At 41.6% G+C, this 24,194-nt stretch overlaps 1 protein-coding gene across 1 annotated transcript in view; it reads right to left on the reverse strand.

The window, feature by feature from the left end:
* csmd2 (CUB and Sushi multiple domains 2) overlaps window positions 1-24,194 on the reverse strand; it is a 213,852-nt gene that overhangs the window by 173,761 nt on the left and 15,897 nt on the right. Inside the window, 2 exon segments of the mRNA XM_047019512.1 lie at window positions 1,694-1,806; window positions 20,073-20,289. Of these exon segments, the coding sequence (XP_046875468.1) occupies window positions 1,694-1,806; window positions 20,073-20,289 (330 nt within the window).

Below are 24,194 nucleotides of genomic sequence, written 5' to 3' on the forward strand. Positions count from 1 at the left end.
GTTATCTCAGATACCATAAGAAAAACAATTACCGTATTTCTTCAAATAAACGCCGCCCTCAAATAAACGCTGCACCAGAAATGAACGTTGTGTAATAAACGCCGCCCTCGAATAAACGCTGCACCCAAAACATTTTTTATTTTAATTGGCTAAATTCAACCCCAGTATTTATTATACATAGACTAGACTACCCTGTACTGGTACTAGACTAGACTACTATGTAATGGTACTATGTTAATGGGGTCAGATGGCTGAGCGGTTAGGGAGTCGGGCGATTAATCAGAAGGTTGTTGGTTCGATTCCCGGCCGTGCCAAAAATGACATTGTGTCATTGGGCAAGGCACTTCACCCTACTTGCCTCGGGGGGAAGGTCCCTGTACTTACTGTAAGTCGCTCTGGATAAGAGCTTCTGCTAAATGTAAATGTACATGGCTTTCTGTTTGGCATGCTGCTACAGATTTCTACAAAATGTGGAACACTTGTATTTGAGACAGTTGTACTACCAACGCACACCTAATTGATAGCCAATGAGAAAGAGAGTTGCCACACTCATAGACAAACAAAGAATAGACAAGGAGGTCAGCGGTAGTAAATGAAACCTGTGTATTTAGCTGCATGATTCATTTGTCACAATGCCAGCAACAAAGTTGTCTAATGGCTGCACTGCAGCTACTATTCCCAAAATCTCTCTTAGTAATTAAATGCCGCCCTCAAATAAACGCCACACCAAAAATGAATGTTATTTAATAGACGCTGGGGTGTTTGTCCCAGAACATTGTCTGAATTCTGCAATTCCACAACATTGTCTGAACATTGTCTGAATTCCGAAAGTAGGCTTCTGGAAGCGACATTCCCATCTAGCAACATTCCAGGCCTCTCCGATCACGCTAATTAGCCTAATTTGTCCCCGGCTCATTTTCCCCCCCTTCCGAGCTTTATTAATATAATCTCTTTAAGGGTCATAAAGCACTCTCCATCAAATGAAATATGACAGGCAAAAAAAGAAAGATCCCAGGCAGCCAAGTCAACCAGTCAGTCAGTCAGTTAGACCATGAGGCCAGCCAGGAGGACAGGCATACCACACAGCAAGAGATGCTAAGGGAGCTGGATTTCCTGGCTCAGAGTCAAGCCATAGTCAGATTATCAATTAGCCTAAAATTGAAACGCATAAGTTACATGCTCTGGTATTAAGTCAAGAGTTTGTTTAGGTGAAGTGAATGGTTCTGGGAAATGTAGTTGGCTAGTCCCATAGCATAGCACGTCCCATAGCATAGCACAGCAGTGCTATGTTATCTCAGATACCATAAGAAAAACAATTACCGTATTTCTTCAAATAAACGCCGCCCTCAAATAAACGCTGCACCAGAAATGAACGTTGTGTAATAAACGCCGCCCTCGAATAAACGCTGCACCCAAAACATTTTTTATTTTAATTGGCTAAATTCAACCCCAGTATTTATTATACATAGACTAGACTACCCTGTACTGGTACTAGACTAGACTACTATGTAATGGTACTATGTTAATGGGGTCAGATGGCTGAGCGGTTAGGGAGTCGGGCGATTAATCAGAAGGTTGTTGGTTCGATTCCCGGCCGTGCCAAAAATGACATTGTGTCATTGGGCAAGGCTAATGAGCGGGATAATGGGATAATGGGATAATGAACTAGTAAACTGCAGTGCGTAGGCCTTACCTTCGTAGATGGCTTTGAAACCCTGTCCGCTGACGGCATAGTCAGACAGCAGCCACAGTGTGAGTCTGGGTCCTGTACTCACTATGGGAGAAGGAAGCTGGAACCCGGTCAACCTACACACAGAAACACAGAAGGGACACTTCAGAACACTGATTGATGAAAATTGTATGATTGTGGTATCTTTTACCATATCTTTGTGACCTTGTAACCATCAACTGAAATGTATTACAAGTACACATGGCAAAAATAATGTCAGATTAATCACTCAGATCATCATCCCACAATGTTGAGTGGCCTCCTGCCATGAACCATTTCTGTAAATACTACAGGGAGTCAGATGGCTGAGCGGTGAGGGAGTCAGGCTCGTAGTCAGAAGGTTGCCAGATCGATTCCCTGCTGTGCCAAATGATGGGGGAATGTCCCTGTACTTACTGCAAGTTGCTCTGGATAAGATATAAATATGTAAATGTACAAGCAGCATTTAGCCTACTACTATACCAGGTCATTTTACCAGCAACAAGCTCTGTTCCATCAACAAGTTCAGCCTTCTATCTGATCACATCCAAACGCTCTCCTAGGACAGCCGCAGAACAGAGAGAGACGGTAACTTATATCGCACCATACACACATGATGTACCAACACAACGGCCCCCCATTTGGGAATTGAGTGATGAAATATTTAAAGGGAGCTGGAAAACCTTTTACCAGACGTCAGGGGCTGCAGCTCTCTGATGACAGGGCTGAAACGTGTTGGGACTGAACGGATGAGCATGTATGACCTATGACAAGCCCCCGAGGTGACACCCTGTGTGGCTTCTACACAGTGTGATGTCTAATCGCTGCGGGCGTTGCTGACGGCAATACCGTTTTCTGCTTTTATTTCATTTAGCACCATGCCTGCCCAAGCGTGCCAATATGATGCATGTAAAGGTGTGCGCGCACCCACGCAAAGACTCTACTTATGACACTCAGTAGCCTACTGTGTGTGTTTGTTGTGTTTGTGTGTAACTGTGTGAAGCATGTATGTTAGAGGCGTGGCAACACAACGGAGCAAACCATTTTCTGACTTTACTGAAAAAGATTGATTTGCCGTTATACAATGTAAACATCACGTTGCTAAAAATTGCTATATTACCTTGTGAAAACAAGTGTAATGACATAAAACTGTCATTACATGGAATACACAATAGGTGTGTTCAACTTGCATGCATCACCACTGATCAGCGGCTGACTTGAAGCAATGCATGACGGTTCAAATTTTTTGCCAACTTGAAACGTCGCCGACGGCAAGTCACTGTGATGTGGCAAAGCAGGATATGTCCAACTTGACAGCTCCGTTTTCTACTCCTCCCTTGACTGCAAGCGGCAATTCTCGCCGATGGGTTCATCCAGCCAAAGCCAATGTCAAACACTCCTAATAACGTTACTCAAATCTCTGAAAAATACATATATATACATATATAAATCTTTAAAAAATCAAATCGTGAAGTACCAAAAGATTCTTTATATATATATTAGAAAAGATTCCCACCCATATACAGTATATGTTTAGATGTGTTCGTGGGATGGACCAATGGGAGAAACAGAAAAGAGGACACAAACCATACACACAATACGGGCAAAGATACATGTGTGGCCATCAAAGTGTGAATGGTTGGGAAAAGAATGGAAAGAAAGAAGAAAGGGATTTCAAGGAAGGGATGAACAAATGCCAGTGATACAGTCTGCATGTGGTCAACAGCTGTTTAGGAGGGTCTATATAGAAAGGTATAGGGGACAAAGGAATTGAGAGATAAAAGAGAGAGGTAAAGGAATTAATTTACCAGAAGAAAGAGTGAGAGAGAAACAAAGAAATGGGGAAAATAAGAAAAAAGAGAGTGAGAGATAAAGAAAAGGCAGAGAGCCACATTGAGAGAATGTGTGTGTGTGACTAGGGTCAGACCAGGGGTCTATTAAAAGTGCTTTCCAGCTGAGTGACCCCAGCATCATCCCAATGAAAAACCTCTGCTTCCAATTATCCCACTACCACTCTAGGGAAGAAGTGAATCACAGAGGGAGAGAAGGAGTGAGGGTGGAAGGGAGAGAGAGGAGGGAAAGAAGATGCAGGGGAGAGAAAGGGGAAGAGAGACTGTAATGAGGAAGATAGGTGTTTGAATGCGGCAACAGAAGTGGGAGGAGATAAAAAGTGGTCTGGAGTGATTAATGATGCACACACATACACACACATACTACAATATACTCATGAGAGTAAATAGAACATAGTGCCAGTTTTGGAAAACCATTCATTGCATTCTGCATCTTTACAATATGTCTGTATTCATATATGCCTGCATTTGTGTACAGTATATTAATGCTGTACATCAGAGTCATTCAGTCAAATGTATTTATAAAGCACATTTATAAATAACATAATAATACACACTCACATTAAGACACAAAACACAATCACAAACAATGCACAAACATTTTACCTCTGCACCTACTTATGGCCAAATGCAACAATAAATAAATTGGTTTTAAGAAGATGTCTCTCTCATGTTGATGCAGAGCCAGTGCAAATGCAAGTGCCCCCATGTGTCATTGGTCATTGGTCATTGTAAACACACAGGAAGAGTAAACAAGAAGTCTTGTCCTCATCTCATTCCCTAGGCAGGGAGGTGTGTGTGTGTGTGTGTGTGTTTGTGTGTGTTTGCACGTGTGTGGAGGGTGTAGAGTGTGTGCTGAGGTAGCAGAACTCCTCCAGGAAGGAAGAAAGGAAGGAGGAAAGGAGGGAAGGCATATTAAAGGAAAAGAGATGCAGCAGCAAGATTATGACAAATGAGTGAGGAGACATTAACCAATACATTATGACTAGAGAGAGAGTTGGCATGGGTCAATGTGTGAGTGTGTGCGGTGTGTTTTGGGTAGGAATGTTTGCATACTACTGTATGAGTGTGTGTGTTTCTGTATTTGTATGTGTGCTTCTGTATTTCTGTAAATGTGTTTATGTATTTCAATATTTTGGTCAGTTTGTCAGTTTCTGTATCTGTGTGTGTGCCTATTTATGTTTCTGTGTGTGTGTTTTGTGGGTCACCCTGTAGAATGCTATATGGCCTGTTCAGTCTATAACTTGGCTGTGCCCAAGGCCATGGGTAGGCCCTAACTCTACTCTGACTGGCTATCCCACCCAGACCTGATTGGCTAACACCAGCAATGAGAGCTCTGCTGAACTACAGAACACCCTCCATATATCCTCCCTGGAGCACTTCCAGTATTTCCCCACCTCTCTCTCTCTCTCTCTCTCTCTCTCTCTCTCTCTCTCTCTCTCTCTCTCTCTCACCTTCTATAAAACCTCAATATTTCTTTCGTTTTAATTGTAAAGATTATCACAGACCAATATGTTATTGTATTAGTTGTTGCTCCCCTGCCTCTCTGGGCAGGGAGCCAAACCAATCCACCCTCTTGATTCCCCACCCCTGTGACCCCCCCCTTTCATAGGGAGCACAGCAGCACACAGATATAAAATGGCTGCTATTCCAAAGGCAGGTTGTGGAAGTTGGTTCTGGTAGTTCTGGTCTGGTAGTATTCAAGGTGTTAATAGGATTCCACTACACCTCGGTAAAAGCCCTTTTATTCTGAGCTTCACAGAGGAAGGAAGGCTAGCAGAGAAACAGAGACAGTGTGTTCATGATCAGCCTGTTTCCTGCAATGGAGGGAGGGAGTGGGAGAGAGACAGGCAATGGTGTGAGGGAGAGACAAACCTATGACATATATAAACAAGGTGAGAGAGGGAGAGTAGACAAAGAGTGATCGAAGCAAGAGGAAAGGAGGTAAAAAGTGACAGTGACCTATGGGGAGGGATGGTTGAGCAAAATTAGATTCACTAAAGACACAATACAAGAAGAAAAAAAGAAAGGGAAAAATTAATGGAAGGAAATTAACCTCAGTAAAAGGAAACGGATGAAAATATAACAAACAATTAGAAGAAGGCTGACAAAAAGAAAGAGAAAGATGCACAATTGGAGTAAAGGCAACATTTTTGGTTTTGCCGTCAGAAACAAAGATGGTTAAATAAAAACAGTGTAGCTTACGGGGTGGTTTATCTAAGACAGTGTTGTTTACAGGCTGGTTTATATGAGACAGTGTAGCTTACAGGCTGGTTTATCTAGGAAACAGTGTAGCTTACATGCTTGTGTATGTGGGCCCTGAGAAACAATTGTGTTGACATCCTGGAGGGATTTAACTGTCATTTGTTGAGTGAAGCAGCTAAACTCATCACAGGACTACACTCATCTCTCTAATAATGACAGGAATCTCAGTGTGTGTGAGTGTGTGTGTGTGTGTGTACACAAATTAGAATGGGTTTTCTAATGGCATTTTCCATTAACAACTCAAGAACCGGGCACTCTGCAAAGTTCATATTCTGCATGTGTCCTCTTTATAACCCAACAGAGTGCAGTAACATGTTAAGCTTATGCCCTTAACTTTGTAGCTTTTCAGTTTTTTCTGCAGGGCATTCTGGGTACCAAGAGCATTGTCGCTACAATACCAAGCAATCCACGACCAGGGGCGTAGCCAGAATAATATTTTTGGGTAGGCCTAGAAAAATATGGATAGGCATCTTTTCAGGGTTTATTTACTTTGCGATGTGCATCTATGTGCAATTTTTTGGAGATATTTTCGTTTTTGGGTAGGCCTTAGAACAAATTAGGTAGGCCTGTGCCTTTCCAGGCTTACCCATGGCTACGCCCTTGTCCACGACTATAGGCGATCTTACAGAATTGAGTAACACACTTATAGTACACTGGATAGTATGTCCAGAAATAAAGCCAAGTCACTCATTTAGTGTCAAAATCCATTGTTATGTCTTAAAAATAATTGTTTAGCTAGCCTGCAAATCCTGATGATAGGCTACTGTAACAGACCTTTCTATGTTCAACGGAAAAGGGTGTTTAGTCCCTCGGGAGTTGCCGTAGGTATGATGCTGACGTAAGCATTACGTGAAGTCAGTGAGGGCTATTCAAATGGCGATGTCAAGAAGAGAAGTGGGAAAAAACAAGTTGTGAAAAGACAGCGTCCGTGTCTTATTGTCCACACAACCATATAAAATTATATCTAAAACAAACCTACAAAGAACTCAGTTACACTACCGAAGTTGAATTAGCCAATGTCGTTAGCGATGCTAGCTAACGTTAGTTTGGGACGTTAGTCGGGAGCAAGTTGACTGAGCGGATATCGGGCTAGTAATCAGAAGGTTGTCGGTTCGATTCCCGGACGTGCAAAATTTAGAGACTAATTAATTATGTCCTTGGGCAAGGCACTTCACCCTACTTGCCTTGGGGGTGTGTCCCTGTACGTACTGTAAGCCGCTCTGGATAAGAGCGTCTGTTAAATGACAAAAAATGTAAATGTAGTTTGCTAGCTGTATATATCAAATTTCACTGGGTCTCGCATCTGTTTGATTTACTGAAATTATTATGAAATGTTCTACTAGTAATTTGCCTACTTTAGCAAGTCACTGTATTTCCATGCCCTGATAGCGTAACTGAGACGACACAGTAAATAATTCCTCTTTCAAGTAGTAAGCCCCCTTTCAAGTGTTGAGCATTAAATTAGCTGCACGGTCTGTAGAGATCTTGGGACAAAGCCACTTTCTGGTTTTAAAAACGGCTAAAAGCCGCTTAGAAATATAAGCCGTACAACCACAATAAAACTGTAAAATCAGGGTGCAGACCGCGGCTTTATTTTCGAAAAATGCGGTATGTGATCGTTCGAATGCGGGTCTCACAGCGCAACGTTGCATATATGCGTAGCCAGTGAAACCACCTCCTGAAATTAGTTTTTGCAGGTTGTGATGTCTGCTAGGGAGTCAGGTGGCTGAGCGGTTAGGGAGTCGGGCTAGTAATCTGAAGGTTGCCAGTTCGAGTCCCGGCCATGTCAAATGATGTTGTGTCCTTGTTGTATCCACTTCACCCTACTTGCCTCGGGGGAATGTCCCAGTACTTACTGTAAGTCATTCTGGACAAGAGCGTCTGCTAAATGACTAAATGTAAAATGTAGTATGGTAGTAGCATTGCTAAGAGTATTATGCTAGCTAACTTAGCTTTCCGTTTCGGAAAAATAACTTAAAATATTTAGAATTCACGCATCTAAAGGTAAATATAAGTTAATTCCCGGACAGAAAAACATACATTACGCACTTACTTACTGTCGTTTTCGAAGTGTGTTATGCTATGGCATGCTGTACTGCCTATACTCCTGCATTGCTTGGTATCATTGTTCCAGTATCAAGTGCGGCATATATTTCAGTGCGGTTTAAAATCCGATTTACAAATACAAAGCCCATTCTGGTGGGGTGTGGTTTATAGAAAATGCGGCTTATTTTCCGAAAAATTCTGTATGTGAAAGACAGAGTAAGAGAGAAAGACTAGAGAATAAACGGTCACAAGATGGATGGAGACAGAGAGAAGAGAGGAAAGATGGAGTGAAAGTGAAAAAGGGAGGGAAGGGGGAGCCAAATGAAGGACAGACTGTGAAAACAAAAGGATCAGTTAATTAGGTTTACAGCAAACAAATCAAGGACCGACAAATGGAACAAGAACAGTGCTAGTACACGCACAAACACTTGCACACACACACATGTTTTAGCAAAGGGCTTTACAATAATCCTTGGGCAGAGAAACAATTAAGGATGAAATTAAACTAATTCAATGTCTTGACTTGACTGGTCCTCTAAGCAGATTGATTGTGGGGAAAATAACCCATGCCCTGTATGTGTGTGTGTGTCAAAATAATTCCTTCGTAAATAATGTGTTACTCAGAACTTTATTATATTAAATATTAATTCAAAATGATTCACACCTTCACAAAATCAACAACAACAAACAAATAATTTCTGCATATGCAGGTAGCAACGCTAGTGCTAAATAACTATTCAACGCGTCGGCTCCATGACGCCAGGTTAGTAGCTAGCTCCTGAGACTTCTCACCAAAAGAACGAAGGGGAACCTTCGATTAAGACATGTTCGTAAGTACCTAGCGAAAAGTAGCCTCAACTTTCCTAGACCTTTATCTACGGCACTAATGCTGAATATAGCTGTATATCTTACTAGAACGGCGTATGTATGCATCGTTACTAACGTGTGCTGATGTTGTGACTGTGTGTGTGTGTATGTGAGAGAGACACGTGAGTGACAGAGAGATGGAGGGAGAGCAGGGAAAGGAAATGCAGCTGAAAGAATATGCTGCGTGTTTTAACCTAAATAGAGTTTTTTTTTTAAGTTTACGAAACGCAATATGTGGCGGCCGGTGTTGATTCTGTGGCGCACCGCCACAAATTTGTCTATGTGTGGGAAACACTGGGATGGTTCAGAGTGACCTATTTGATTAGAGCTGTGTGGTTGTGATGTTATTTTGAGATCCTTATCCACATACTGTATTTCTTTGAATAAACGCCAAACCATTTATTAAATAACGTTAATTTTTGCTGTGGCGTTTATTCAAGGGGTGTTTGTCTATGAGTGCGGCAACTCCCTTTCTCATTGGTTATCAATTAGGTTCATACACGTTAGCTTTCAAACAGAAAGCTGTGCAGAAAGTTATGTACATGTGTAATAAATACTGGGGTTGAATTTAACCGATTAAATAACCGTTTTCAGATTGTTTTGGGCGGAAATAGAGTGGGTTTTTACTTTCCTCTTCTGATCCCTTCCTTAAGACCCCATCTCTTGTCCTTTTTCTTTCTATCCCTCCCCTTCTCTCTCTTGTAGACCTCCAGACCCTCAGATGAGTAATTCAAATGTTGACTGTGGAGTTAATATGTGTATGTCTGTCTGTGTGTGTTTAAATGTTCACGTGTATATGCGCCTGCTGCCATGTATGTTTGTGTGTTTGCCTATGCCAATGTGTATGTGTGCGTGTCTGTGCTAGTGTGTGTCTGTTTCTGTGTGTATGTTCATGCCTGCGTGTGTGTCTGTGTGTGTGTGTGTGGCCTTCAGCCCCCTCCTCCCAGACCACCGCTCCAATTTCATTATTTCGACATTTCTGCTCTCCTTTCTTTCACTCCCTCCATTATTCCCTCCTCCCCTGGCCTGCAAAGCTCTAATAAAGTCCACAACTATGTTTGGCTGCAGACCTGATTAGACACACAAGGTAAAAGGCACTCTCTGACCTGTGAGAGAGATTTACTAGCTTTCAATCTCCACCACCACCTCCTCTCTCTCTCTATCTCTCTCTCTCTTTTGTTTTTTTATATTTTCCCTCGCTCTCTCTTTCCATATCTCTTGCATACCTTTTATGGTACCTTTATACATTTAACATTAGTCAGCCAATACTGTTTTTCTCAATAGCTAAAACACTGAAACCCATTGGCTGAACAAAGTTCTCAGTTGCCTGAACTCATTCATCTGTTGTCAATACTTTAAACCATTTCACATGGTAAAACACAATTTGCAGATCTCACTTAGACTTTTCAGCAAAACTCTAAACACATTCTCGAAACACATTCTTTACTCTAATGCACATGTCATCCATCCTGGTCAACACAAGTGGCAACAGTCAAATACAAATAGAGAAAACATGTCATTGATTAAACACAACCACTCAAAATTGATGTCACTTGTTTTAAATGATGTGACACAACCCATATAAGCCAGTTCAGAGAGCAAACAGGTTGTTGAAGGTGGGAAAATATTGCTTGTGATATTGACGAAGTGCTTTGGCCTGACCCAGCCCAGAGACAAGAAGAAGCACATTGATCACGTTTACTCCTTTGATTTTTGTCCTTTTAGTAGTAGCTCAAAATTGATCAGAGATTACTACTCTGCTTTGCTCTTTGCAATTTTGGTCTTCCTCCTCCTTGTACCCCTATTTTTACAGTACTGTACCCAGCATCTCACAAACTTGTCCTTTATCTCTGTGATAGTGATACTGTAATTCTTGTTCTTTGTTATGAACCTGCAACCAGTCAAAATCTATTGAGCAGTCAGTAGTGTTACTGTAACAAATGGGAAGCACAATGTTCAGGGCCATACAATTTGTTAATTGTACAGTATACAGCCTACAATGCACTGTGCTACAGCCTACAATGCACAGTACTACATACAATACTAAAAGGGACAAAAATAAAAAGAGTAAACATGTGATCAATGTGCTTCTTTTTGTCTTTGGGCTGGGTCAGGCCATTTTCCCAAATTCAACTACCTGTTTGATCTCTGAAATGGTTGTGTCACATCATTTGAAACAAGTGAAATCAATTTTAAGTGGTTGTGTTTAATCAATGACAGGTTTTCTCTATTTGTATTTGATTGTTGCCACTTGTGTTTACCAGTATGGATGTCATGTGCATTAGAGTGCAGAATTTGTTTTGAGAATGAGTGTGTCTAGAGTTTTGCTGAAAAGTCTAAGAGAGATCTGCAAATTGTGTTTTACCATGTGAAATATTTTAAGGTATTGACAACAGACTGCACAATTAGCTAAATGAGTTCAGGCAACTGAGAACTTTGTTCAGCCAATGGGTTTTAGTGTTTTAGCTGTAAAACTGTAGTATTGTATGCTGTAGTTCAGTGCATGCACAAATTGTATGTCTCTGAACATTGTGCTTTCCATTTGCTACAGTAACAGTACTGATTGCTCAATAAATGTTGACTGGTTGCAGGTTCATATCAACAAAGAACAAGATACAGTATCACAGAAACAAAGGACACGGAGGAGAGGAAGAAGAACCAACAAAAATTGCAAAGAGCAAAGCAGAGTAGTAATTTCTGATCAATGTTTTCGTTCATCAAAAGACAATGACGGGTAAATATGAAGTTTGTTTTGAGATAAAAAATGTACTTCTCTCAGAGAACTATATGTTTTGAACAATGTGTTTTCTATGTTTTGGTGTATTGTTTACTGACTGCTTGACAGTGTATATCATTTTGATCACTTTGTTTATGATTTTAGAGCAGTGTTTGATTTTGAGCACAGTTAAATCTGTTTTGAGGCGAAAATTTGATTTTGAGCACAGGTAAAACTGTTTTGAGGCAAAAGGAGTCAGAGGTTTTGTAAATAGTGCTTGAAGATGATGTTTTGTGTTTAATGTTTTCAGAAAATGGAGCAAGGTTTCATAAATTGTGTTCTAACAATTGAGAAAAACTCAATTGTCATTAATTTAAGTCATTTAAATCAACCATTCATCTATAGCAGCACTTACATGCAGAGCAAATCCATTAAACACATCATAGGAAAGGTGTGAGTGTGTTGTGTGTGTGTGTATTTGTCTGTGTTTCAATGTCTGTGTGTGTGTGGCATGGGTTCTAGTTAATTCATTATCATACTTTTCAAAGTGTTCTCAGCACTAATGAGACTGTTCTGCTCTTGGTGTTTCCTGAAGGGGGAAAAAGAGAAATAGAGACCCTGACACCGCGAACACTAATCAGAGATAAAAACAGAGCAAAATCAACAAAGAGTAAGGCTGCTGAGGATCAGAATAAGATGAAGACAAATGAGGCAAAGAGAGCTGTAGAAGTTAGCGCTGTTGAATAGGGTGCCTCGCTGCCATTAACTTTGATTAGAACGATCATATCAAACACTTAGCGGGCAGGAAATACTTGTCTATTTCATCTTTGTGTTGTCATCCAGTATTCTTTTTCATTGTTGTGTTAGTTTTTTTCTAATGAGCCATGAGTGTATTAGCACAAGTGGCACATAAAAAAAATCTTCAGACTAGTGTTTAAAAGATATGTGATATTGTTTAAATATCTGTTAGTCTGTACAACCTGACTGATTATCTGTGCATTCTAGTGTTTCTTATTAATCCTGAATTTTGTTTCCATATGATTGAAATTAAATATGAAACTATAGTGTTCCAAACATGCATCTTGAAGAACATCAATACTCATACACACACACCAACTCGCAAACTGTCGTGGCGGGCTGATTATTGTGTGGCAGTGTATTAAGGATAGATGGAGTCACCTTTAGGCCGAACCCCAACACTCCCCCTTACCCCTTCCCCTTAGTTTACCCCTAGCCCTTGGCCCTCGAAACTGAGAGGTAAGGGCTACATATCCCTAAGAAATGGGACGCCACTTGGTTACAGGTACGTCATCTAGCACGTATCGATATCTCCAAAGCAGGTAGTGTTATGCACTGATATTAAACGAAATTCGCTGCTAATGGAGTTTACTTAAAACTGTAAACATGTTAGTCAAAGAAATGCGAGACTGTTGTGCAATTCAGCACTGTAACATTAGCGTACCAAACTAGCGATTTTTTGAAACGTTTCAATTAGGAAAATGGTTGCAAATATATATGTTCATTACTGTATATAACACAAAACAAGACTGTCATAATTTTTTTAGCAATTTTCTAAGCCGAAAATATTACATTTATCGGACTCTCTGGATGATCTGGCCGCCATTGTTGCCGGTCGCGCAGTTTTCACATAGCCCTAGGTTTCAAGTAAGCTCCCGATCTTACTTGGTTTTAAGGAGTGTATACCCCTTAGTCTTAGCGCTACCCTTAGCTCAAAAAGAGTATTGGGACACCACTAGCTCTCACGGGAACGCGCAAAACTAAGGGTAAGGGGTAAGGGTAAGGGGTAAGGGGGAGTATTGGGATTCGGCCTTAACCTAAGTTAGGAGAAGGCTTGGTTGAGCAGGAAGGAATGTTGCTGCAGACGCTATGTCTGCCTTGGAAGGCAGGAGGGGGACCGAGAGTGTGAGGCTGGGCTGTTTAATACAGAAGGATTTCTTCTGTGTGTGTGTATCTTGTTATGAAGAACACTGCTGATAGTTTAGTTTGGACCAAGAAGAAGCAAGGGAGCAGGGGTTGCTATGGTCATTGAGTGTTTCCAGCTGTTCTCAGCGAGAACTGAGGAGCAACTTGTTCCCAAGGGTGGGAGCTGGACGTGGGCATGTCAGACCGACCTCAAGTAAGGAGGGGGCTGAGTAAGTGAAGAAAGGTCTGAGCGAGCAACATGGTTGGGGGTCAAGGAAAGTGTAGGTTTTTGGGGAACATGCTACTTCAGGACACTGGATGAGAGGGGAGCGCAGCCCCCAAAGCCAAGGTTAAGGCTGCGTGCGCAGGAAAGGGATGGGTGACTTCATCTTCCAGAAGCTTCTAGAAGGTTCCATCTTATCCCTTGGGACAGGGGGTGTGAGCTAAATATTCTGCCTATATTACCAGGTGTTTGGAGAGTTGGGTGCTTTTTGTTCTGTACCAGTGTGTTGCCTGTACCTGCCTATCTGCCGGAATAAACACAATCAAGCCACTTCTCTTGACATGAGAAAAATACTGTGCGTTGACTCTACTTTTTAAATCCACTCCTACCAAAAGAACTTCTGAGCAACAGTAAGGTCTGCTGTAAATCATCAATCTCCATGACTGCCTCCCCTCGCCATGCATGATCACACTTCTGATCAACAGTAAGGTTGGGAATTTTATAGAGAATTTCCAAGAACCGTGGATTCTATAGGACAAGGGCATTTCAATTCCTCATTTCGGTTCCTAACTTCGTTACGAAGGGTATTACGATCCCTTGGTGGTATTTTTTGGTAGGTAAAATGACAAATGTGCAAGAGGTTGTAAAATAAAAGTGGGCTTTCCTTCGTTGTTCTGGTTAACAGTCCCGCACACGTAATTAGTATTATAGCTAGCCTACTCGTAGTTAGCTGACTCTCCACCTACCTTTGCAGGGCTGCCAACTCTCACGCATCGGCTGTGAGACACGATTCACATTTGGAGCGGAGCACTACGTTTACATTCGGCCCCGGCAGGGTGAGGAAAATGGTAGGCTAAATTATGCTCGCCAGGCTGTGCTAGCAGAGCGTAAGCGCAGCCTTTTTCCTTTTGTTGCCCATGTTATCAAATTGGACCTGCCACACAGAGGGTCTCATTTATCAAGCCGTTTGCACCTGTTTCCAGGCGTTATTTGTTCGCAAAGACTGACTTCACCGATGTGGGCTATTTACAAACATGGCGCACTTGCGTAAAATCGCAGATTGCATGCCACATGAGCGAGTTGCGCTTTCAGTATGCGTTCGTGGGAGGTTCATGGTAGTGATGGGAAGTTCGGTTCTTTTTACTGATTCGGTTCTTTGAATCTCGTTCAGTAAAATGAACGAATCTTTTTTCGAGTCATTTGTTCATTTCAGGGGGGGGGGGGGGGGGGGGGGGGGGGGGCTATACGTCCACTGCAAAGGACGTATAGCCCCTATACGTCCACTGTAGGTTAGTGCATGACATGTGCACCAGCAAATACTATTTCAAAATAAATTCCTGCATTAAAATAATGTATCATGAGTTTGTATGATTTGGTCATGTATTATCACACTAGCATTTAATTATCACGTCAAACAATTACACTGCACTAAACTGTAAGTGTAAATGTAAAGTGAAAATAACAAAACCAGTCAGTATGATGACTTGAGCGAATATCATTCATTCACGTCTTACTAAAACAGCGGCCACGCGAAAGGGAATAAGGAAACTGTTTCCTCTACTAAAAAATACAATGCGGGTCACGTGAAAAAAGGATCCAAAGACTCGTAGAAAGACCGAGTCGGGGAAGGAACTAATCATTCGTTTCCTCTAGCTACAGAGCCTATGCAGGTCACGTGAAAAATGATCCAAAGACTCGTAGAAAGACCGAGTCGGGAAAGGAACGAATTGTTCGTTTCCTCTTGCTACAGCCTATACAGGTCACGTGAAAAATGATCCAAAGACTCGTAGAAAGACCGAGTCGGGAAAGGAACGAATCGTTCGTTTCCTCTAGCTACAGAGCCTATGCAGGTCACGTGAAAAATGATCCAAAGACTCGTAGAAAGACCGAGTCGGGAAATGAACGAATCACTCGTTGAGAGGACTCGTTACTCCCGAGTCCTTATAAGGATTCGTTCAAAATGAACGAATCATTCACGAACGACACATCACTAGTTCATGGGGAAAGTGGGAGTTCGACCCAAAAAGTTGGGAGGATACGCGTAAAGAGCGCCTAATTATATATTCTGCGCTATTTACAAAGACTGCCAGTAAGAGCGCGCCTGTTTTTCGGCCTATAATTAAACTGACATTTACAGTCACAACGTGATTACAAACAAAAGGATTTCCTTTCAATATTCGCCACAGAATTAGTGGAATCTTTGAATGCAGTTGACAGAGGTCAACTTTAAAATAATGTGTGATAAAGATATCTATATTTCTTTATATATCTATATCTATATAAAGAGAAAAACAGATTTGTGGGCATTACCTGTTTCGGTAACACTTTAGATGAGCTCACCAAATTCATAATTTATTAACCAATTTGTTACTTATTATATAACTGTTTGTTCACAATAAATTATTTGTTGTTCATACAAAATGTATCATTAGTAAAGCTAAACCCTAACCAAAACTTAAACCCTAAACCTAAACCCTAGCCCTAAACCCGAACCCTAACTGTGTGAACAAATGCTTTACTAATGATACATTTTGTATAAACAATAAATAACTAATGGTGAACAAACCGTTAACTAATAGGTAACAAATTGGTTAATAAATTATGAATTTGGTGAGCTTATCTAAAGTGTTACCCTGAAACATGTTGAATGCACACTCTGCCAACAACGGTTTATATTCCATAGTTCTACGTCAAATATGATGTTGCCTACCACTAGAAAAACGTAAGTTGGCCTGCTTTGCTAATGCATGCTAACACACGCTGGGTTGAAAAATGTACATGTTGTCATCACACAAAATGGTTTGATAAAAATATTGTGACATTTATAGTTTTTTTTTTTTTACAAATATAGATTTGTCGATTTTCAGAAGTGTTTAGTCGAGTCTTGGTCAAGCAAAGAAAATCTTAGTTGGGGACAGCCCTAGTAGACGCAAACATACACAAACTATCTCCATAAACTAACTGTAAATAGCTTTGTAGAGAGCACAAAGGCTGAGGCTGCACCCTTCTGACAAGCCACTGTTTAGAAATAATCACACTGGGGCCTGTTCAACCCTGCTGCTCTATGCAACACTCTGTTTACATTACTGAGGGAGGGATGGAGGGAGAGTGAGAGTGAGAAAGAAATGGAAAGAGGTAGAGCTTGGAGGGAGGGATTTAGCTTTTTTCACTGTATACAAAACAACAAACAAATTACTTGCACACACAGACACACACAGAGACACTGGAGAGAATGCTGTGTAGAGTTTGTGTAGTTACAGCCACTCACACCACACTCCACTGATCCTTATTTGGGTCTTCCCCTCAGGCTAAAAAACCTGGACCCTCTCTATCTGCATCTCTCTACCTCTCTATCTCTCTCTCCTTCTTTCTCTTACTTCTCCCTCTCCCTCCCCCTCTCAGTTCAATTCAAAATGCTTTAATGGCATGAATGTTCAGGTTAAATAATGTTGCCAAAGCGGTCCGCAATAAAGGTCCAACATCTCTCTCTGTCTCTCCCACTCCCCTATCTCTGTCTCTCTCCATCTTTCACTTTATCACTTTCGGTGTCTTTCTGTTTCTATGTTTCTGTTTCGCTCTCTCCAATGTAGACCCCCATCCACAACTGTCCATCTCTCATAGCTTGACTCTATATCCTAAACCAAAGAAGAAGTCACGATATTTGCAGCTAGCCAGCCAGTCAACCAGCCACCCAGGCAGTCAACCAGGGAGGTAGTGAGGCAGATAAGAAGGCACTCTGACAGGCAGACAGACTGATAGACAGGCTAGAAGGCAGATATACAGGCTGGCTGGCCGGCTGGCTGACAGGCAGACAGCAAGACAGCGAGGGAGGCCTATTACTGTACAGCATTACACTAACAGTTCCTCCCGCCGTAGATACAGCGTTAAGATTGCTGTTGTTTTTGTTGTCTTGTTGTCTCGTCTGTCTCCTCTAACGTCAGTGTTGTCAGCTGGGGCCTGCTGTTTTAATGAGAGGCTGTCATAGAACGTTTGACTCTTGAAAGACTCTCAGCCATTACACATGCTGTGACTTGACCTCGTCCTTCCCCAGCTACAAAATATGACTCATCTCCCCAACAAGGTGTAAAGACAGACAGGCAGGAAGACAGGCAGGCAGGAAGACAGACAGGCAGGCAAATAGGCTAGGAGAAACTTTAGCCATGAAACTAACGCATTTTATTATTGAGTCTGATTCGGGTGGGTTTTTTAGGCAAAATTGCTGGCCAATAAGAAGGAAGATAACAGTGCAGGAGTAGGCACATAAGGTCATATTAGAAAGAAATAAGGAATATAGAGTGAGAGAAGAGAATAAAGAAGGAAAGAATAGAAGAGGAGAATGAAGGAGAAAAGAATAGAGGAATGTACAGGAAAGGAAGCAAAAAGAGAGAGGGGAAATTAATTCTGACAGGAGAGGCAGATAACAGAACAAAGAACAGCAGGGGTCTGCATCTAACACGTGTGTGTGTGTTGTTGTGTGTAAAAGTGTGTGTGAGAGAGAGTGCACACACTTACGTTTGTGTGTTCAAAGGGAGTTCTGACAGAAAACAGTTCATGAGACTGTGAGGAAGATGTTTCTATTGCACCAGCATTGTGTTCATGGAAAATCAGTATCAGAATGTCTTCTTTGAATAGGAGAGATACATGTGTGTGTGCAAGAGAGACAGAGAGAGAGAGAGAGAGAGAGAGAGAGAGAGAGAGAGAGAGAGAGAGAACCTGCTGACACTGTCCAACACAAAACATTCTACAGGGGCTTTGTACACACAGAACAACTTGACACTGCACCCCCATTCCTTTCTCTCTCTCCTCTCTCTCTCACCCCCTCTCTCAAAGCCCAAAAAAGTCAATTAGATTTATTGTCATGTGCACTGTACAACACTGGGTCATTATGGACAATGACATTCTTATGAAATGGCAAGTAACATAAAATGGCTTGAAAAGGACAATAAATGTGTAAAATACAAAAAACAATTTTTACTCACAAATGAGCAAAAATGGCATATGCTTCAACAAACATTGGGGTGATCATGTGGGGGGATCTCTGTCAGTCTGTCATACTCTTTCTCCTTCTCTCTATGTCTCTCTAAATCCCTCATTCTTTCCCTCCACCCCTCTCTTTCTCTCTCTATTTCAATTCAATAGGGTTTATTCGCATGAAAGAACAAATGTTCTTGTTGCAAAAGCAAAAAACTGTGGAAATACAGAATTATTTGTCATATATAAACCAGAGCCTTATACACATACACACACACACATAGATACACACATGATAATTAAACATACATGTAACATACATGGAACTACATTGCCCAAGTGTATAACGGTGGTTTGCATTTACAAATTGAGTCAAAATCTCTCCTCCCTCTTTCTCTCTCTCTTTCTCTCTCCCTATCTCCCATTCTCTCTCTTTATTTCTCTCTCTCGCCCTCCCTCTTCCACCCCTACTTTATCTCCCTCTTCCCCTCTTTCTCCCTCCCTCTCTCCCTTTGGGTGGGAAAGATGAAAGAGTTTATTGCTGTGTGTGGGAAGAGGGGTCCCTTGTACAATGTGAGTAAGTAGGATCCAAACTGGTTATTGTGATGTGGATAGCTGGCAGTTTTGACTGCCCAATAAATATTTGTTTTTAGGTCCCTCTCTCTCTCTCTCTCTCTCTCTTTCTCTCTCTCTCTGTTCTCATGGTGGTTCCATCTCAGTGGAACTACTGAGCCCAAAGTGAGCCGAGGCAGTCCCCCCCCCTCTCTCTCTCTCTCTCTCTCTCTCTCTCTCTCTCTCTCTCTCTCTCTCTCTCTCTCTCTCTCTCTCCTTCTCTATTTCTCTTTCTCTCTCTATTTCACTACCAATGTAAACAGTGTAACAAACTCCAAACTGTCTTGCCTGCTCTCTCTGAGCCCAGGTCAGGCTCATCTGCATCGAGTTCACACCTTGGTCCCGGGCCATCGCTGCCCATCCCGCTTCAGTAACCCTCCAATTTGACTTAAGACTTTTGACCTATGAGCTGTGACTGTGTAGATACATTAGCATCTTCTTAATGCAAAATAATACTTGAATTAAAACAGAGGCTTTACTGCAACTCCTCTGTGTTTACCACACATTGTTCATAAGAATATTAGCAAACAGGATTAAGATTATTTACATAAAAATTCAGATTTAGAAACATATAGGGCTTTGTAAATTAGATTGCTGGGAAACAATCGAGAGGACAGGCAAAACCATGAATTCTAATGTACTTTTATTGGTACTTGTTGCAAAGGGCAAATAACTTTATCTTGAAGCTGTTTGGACCAATACAAATCAACTGCTTGCAAATCAAGCTCCATAAGTGACAAACTGTTTGCACCTCTAATACAATCAGGCCCGTTTGCAACACAATGCCAGAGGAATCCACGACGCCTCATCACTCCAGAGGCCTTCAAACCACAAAGCCCTGTCCGAACCCTTCCCCCCCCCCGCCATCCCACCTCTCAGATAGGGTCTTACCGTGTGCGTAGGTTTCCCGGGCTTGGTGGGCCGTCGTAGACTGACAGGATGTCAAAGTCCTCCTCCAAGGCAAAGCCCTGGAACACCAGCTGTATCCTGTTATGCTCTGCTGCCACCACCACCCACGTGCAGTTGGCATAGTTGGGGTACCCATACGGGTAGCCTGGGCTCTCTATGGTGCCGTTGGGATTGTGTAGGGTGTAGCTGCAATTCTGGGCTGGAATGGGAAGAGGGGGAGAAAGACAAAGAGAAGGGGAGAGAGGGGGAAGTAAGAGAGACGAAGGCAGGAGAGAAGAAGGGAGGGGATTTATGTAGGAGGGGTGGTGGAGAGAAAGAGATTGGGATGGAAGGAGAAAGGAAATCGGGTTAGTTAAGTCATGGAGCTGTTTTTCATTTCAAAACTAAACACCACTCATCACACAGACTCAATCAAAGACCCCCAAAAGTCAGACACAAATTGGCACATACAACCCAAAATCTACGAATATTACAGTCAAGCCACCAATGTCCAATTACTGTCTACCTGTAAAACATTACTACTCTTGGTTGGCATCTGGACGCTAACCGCCAGCTCCTTTCTACACCCATCATCTCTCCATCACCTGTTCCCACAGTAACAAGTAGAGAAGGAAAGGAAAGGAAGCCTTCATCTGTTTCCCTCTTCTGTCTTTGTCCCTCCTTCCCTCTATTCCTTCTTCTCCATTTCTCTATCTCTATCTGTCATTCACATTAATTGGGCTTTTCTGTATATAAGTTTTTTTGGCAGCAGCATCTAAACTATCATTCTCAGAGTGAGTGGGGTGCTTCTCCAATAGAGAGCGAAAAAAGTTAAGAAAGGAGGGAGGTAGGGCTGGGCGGTAGTGATGTGTCGTTTGTGAACGATTCGTTCATTTTGAACGAATCCTTACAAGGACTCGGGAGTAACGAGTCCTCTCAAAGAGTGATTTGTTCATTTTCTCGTGACCGCGCATCGGGACTGTTGCATAGGCTCGTCCAAGTAAACAGAAATGATTTGTTCATTTCCGGACTCGGTCTTCGGGTAAGAGTTTTTGGATCGTTTTTCACGTGACCTGCATAGGCTCTGTAGTTAGAGGAAACGAACGATTCATTCATTTCCCGACTTGGTCTTTCTATGAGTCTTTGGATAATTTTTCACGTGACCTAAATATGCTTTGTAGCTAGAGGAAACGAACGATTCGGTCATTTCCCGACTCGGTCTTTCTACGAGTCTTTGGATCCTTTTTTCACGTGACCCGCATTGTATTTTTTAGAGGAAACAGTTTCCTCATTTTCTGGCCGCTGTTTTAGTAGGACGTGAATGATATTTGCTCAAGTTATCATCCTGACTGGTTTTGTTATTTTCACTTTACATTTACACTTACAGTTTAGTGCAGTGTAATTGTTTGCAGTGATAATTAAATGCTAGTGTGATGATAAATGACCAAATCATACAAACTGTCATAATACATTATTTTAATGCAGGAATTTCATTTGAAATAGTATCTACTGGTGCACATGTCATGCATTAACCTACATGAGAATATGATACGTGTTTGCAGTGGACGTATAGCCCCCCCCCCCCCGTTGAAATGAACGAATGACAAAAAAAAAGATTTGTTCATTTTACTGAACGAGTTTCAAAGAACCGAATCAGTAAAATGATCCGAACTTCCCATCTCTACTGGGCGGTATGACGGTTAACCGTGAGACGGTAGAAATGTGTCTACCGGGAGAGATTTGGCTATACCGTTTCAACCGCAGTATACTTTGAATGTTTCCCACACATACACTAATTTGTGGCGGTGCGCCACAGAAGGAAAGAGGATCAGAACTATTGTAAGTCAGACTTCAAATAAATGCTTGATTCTGTCCAGGCCTGAAATGTCTTGACATACTCTCCTTCTCTTTTTTGGGTGATTTTCCTTTTTTGATGCTAAAGTGTGTGTGTGTGTGTGTGTGTGTGTGAGTGTGTTGCTTGACCGATGCTAATCCAAGTGCATATTCACGTATATTTGTGTGCTTTAGTGTGTGTGTACGCAATAGTGATGTGTCGTTCGATGAATTGGGAGTAACGAGTAGTCTCAGAGAGCGATTCGTTCATTTTCTCGTTAAAATAACAAAACCTATAATAATCACTTTTGAACAAATATCATTCACGTCTTACTAAACCTGGTCATGCGAAAGTGAATGAAGAAAACAAATACATTCTGTTTCCTCTTCTGAGCCAATGCAAGTCATGTGAAAAATGATCCAAAGACTCGTACCTGGCAGATGAACGAATCATTGATCCGAAGACTTAGCCTGGCGTTGTCATACAAAAAATTCTAGTCAGAATATAAATCTGATAACTCTCCATTGGGCTGTGAGTATGGGGCGTGTTTCAACCGAACTCGTAAAACAAATGCCTCTTCGCTCGATTGGATACACCTACAACCAATCAGAGCAACATAATATGTTGTTTGTTGGAAACGAATTCAACCCAAGTGCTCTTTGGTGACGTGGTTGATTACGTTACTGTTAATCATCTGTCCATCGTATAAAGCCCGCCATGACAATTTCATTGGTCCTAACAGCTCCTGTTCGGACATTGTTTTTCCCCAACCGAGCTTCCCCAGACCCAACTTCCCGGCCAAATTTTTTTGTGGGCGGGTCTAAATTGGGCTGGCAGCCAGGCTGCCGAAGACTCGGTTGGCAGAAAACTAAATATTGATCCGAAGAATCGGTTGGGAGGTGAACGATGTTCATCTGCCGGGTATGTGTCTTTGGATCGTCTTTCACGTGATATGCATAGGCTCAGTACTGCTAGCTAGAATTATTTGCTGATTTTGCCTCGGTCTTCAGGTACGGGTTTTTGGATCATTTTTCACGTGACCTGTATAGGCTCAGAAGAGGAAACAGAAAGGATTTGTTTACCTCGTTCACTTTCGCATGACTAGGTTTAGAAAGACGTGAATTATATTTGTACACAAGTAATAATTACAGGTTTTGTTATTTTGACTTTTTTGTACTTACAGTTAAGTGAGGTGTAATTGTTTGCCACGATAATTAAATGCTAGTGTAAACTGACCATTTTGAATCATAAAAACTGTCATGATGCATTATTTTAATCCAGGAATTTCTTTTAAAATAGTATCTTCTGGTTTACTGCAGGCCTACATGAAATTATGATAATTGTTTGCAGTGGACGTATTTAGGCCAGGGAATTGGCAAAAAAAATTTGAGCAACACATTAATTTTACTGAATGAGATTCAAAGAACCGAAAATGGTAAGAACTTCCCATCACTAGCATGCAAGTGTGTGTGTTAGCGTGATGCTAACTGATGCTCCATCAGTCATCTGATTAGCTGGCTCCTCCCCTGTCTAACTGATCCCTCTCCCCAGTGATGGCTACCACAGATACACAGCAAGGTTACTGTCAAAGTTAATTTGCAGAGAGACTTGTCTGTTCCCGGCACCACACACTTGCATGTGAGCCCCACACCTGTCAGTCACCGGTCATCATGCTGACCATGCCAGGGAACCAGGGAAAGAAAGGGAGTGTTTTAATTTAATTTGGACGCTGTCCAGTTAATTACAGACTCCAGCACTAATGCTGAATCTACAATGTAGCTGAAGATGGCAGGATTTTTGTGTGGTACTAAAGGTTTGCATTGAAAATGATTTACAATATTTCCCCCAATTTTTTTTTTACAGATGTTTGAGTGTACAAACACTTGCTCAGAGACATACATTATGAAGGAAAATGTAAATCTTCAGGTACAGTATTAGTGGTTATTTTATGACTGACTTTTTACTGTAAAGGTGTTCAGTTCATCTCAGTGGCTGATGATTCAGATGCAATTAGGGATAAATAACAGGAGGATAACAGCTTTTTCAACAGTCGCATTAGACAAGCAACCTCCACTATTGAATTACTCAAAAATGTTGACACCATGCTTGCTCATAGTAACACATTGAATTAATATACCATTATGCAACAACAACAAAAAGAAATAAGCTTGAATGTTAATTAGTTTGTGCTGAAACTTGTAAACAAAGTGTTGTTGTCAAAAAATTATGTGTATGTCCTTGAAACTGTGGAGTTGAGAAAACTGTCAGACTCCCTCAAGGGAGATATTGTA

The sequence above is a fragment of the Hypomesus transpacificus genome, chromosome 4 (genome assembly GCF_021917145.1).
Source record: "Hypomesus transpacificus isolate Combined female chromosome 4, fHypTra1, whole genome shotgun sequence".
NCBI lineage: Eukaryota > Metazoa > Chordata > Actinopteri > Osmeriformes > Osmeridae > Hypomesus > Hypomesus transpacificus.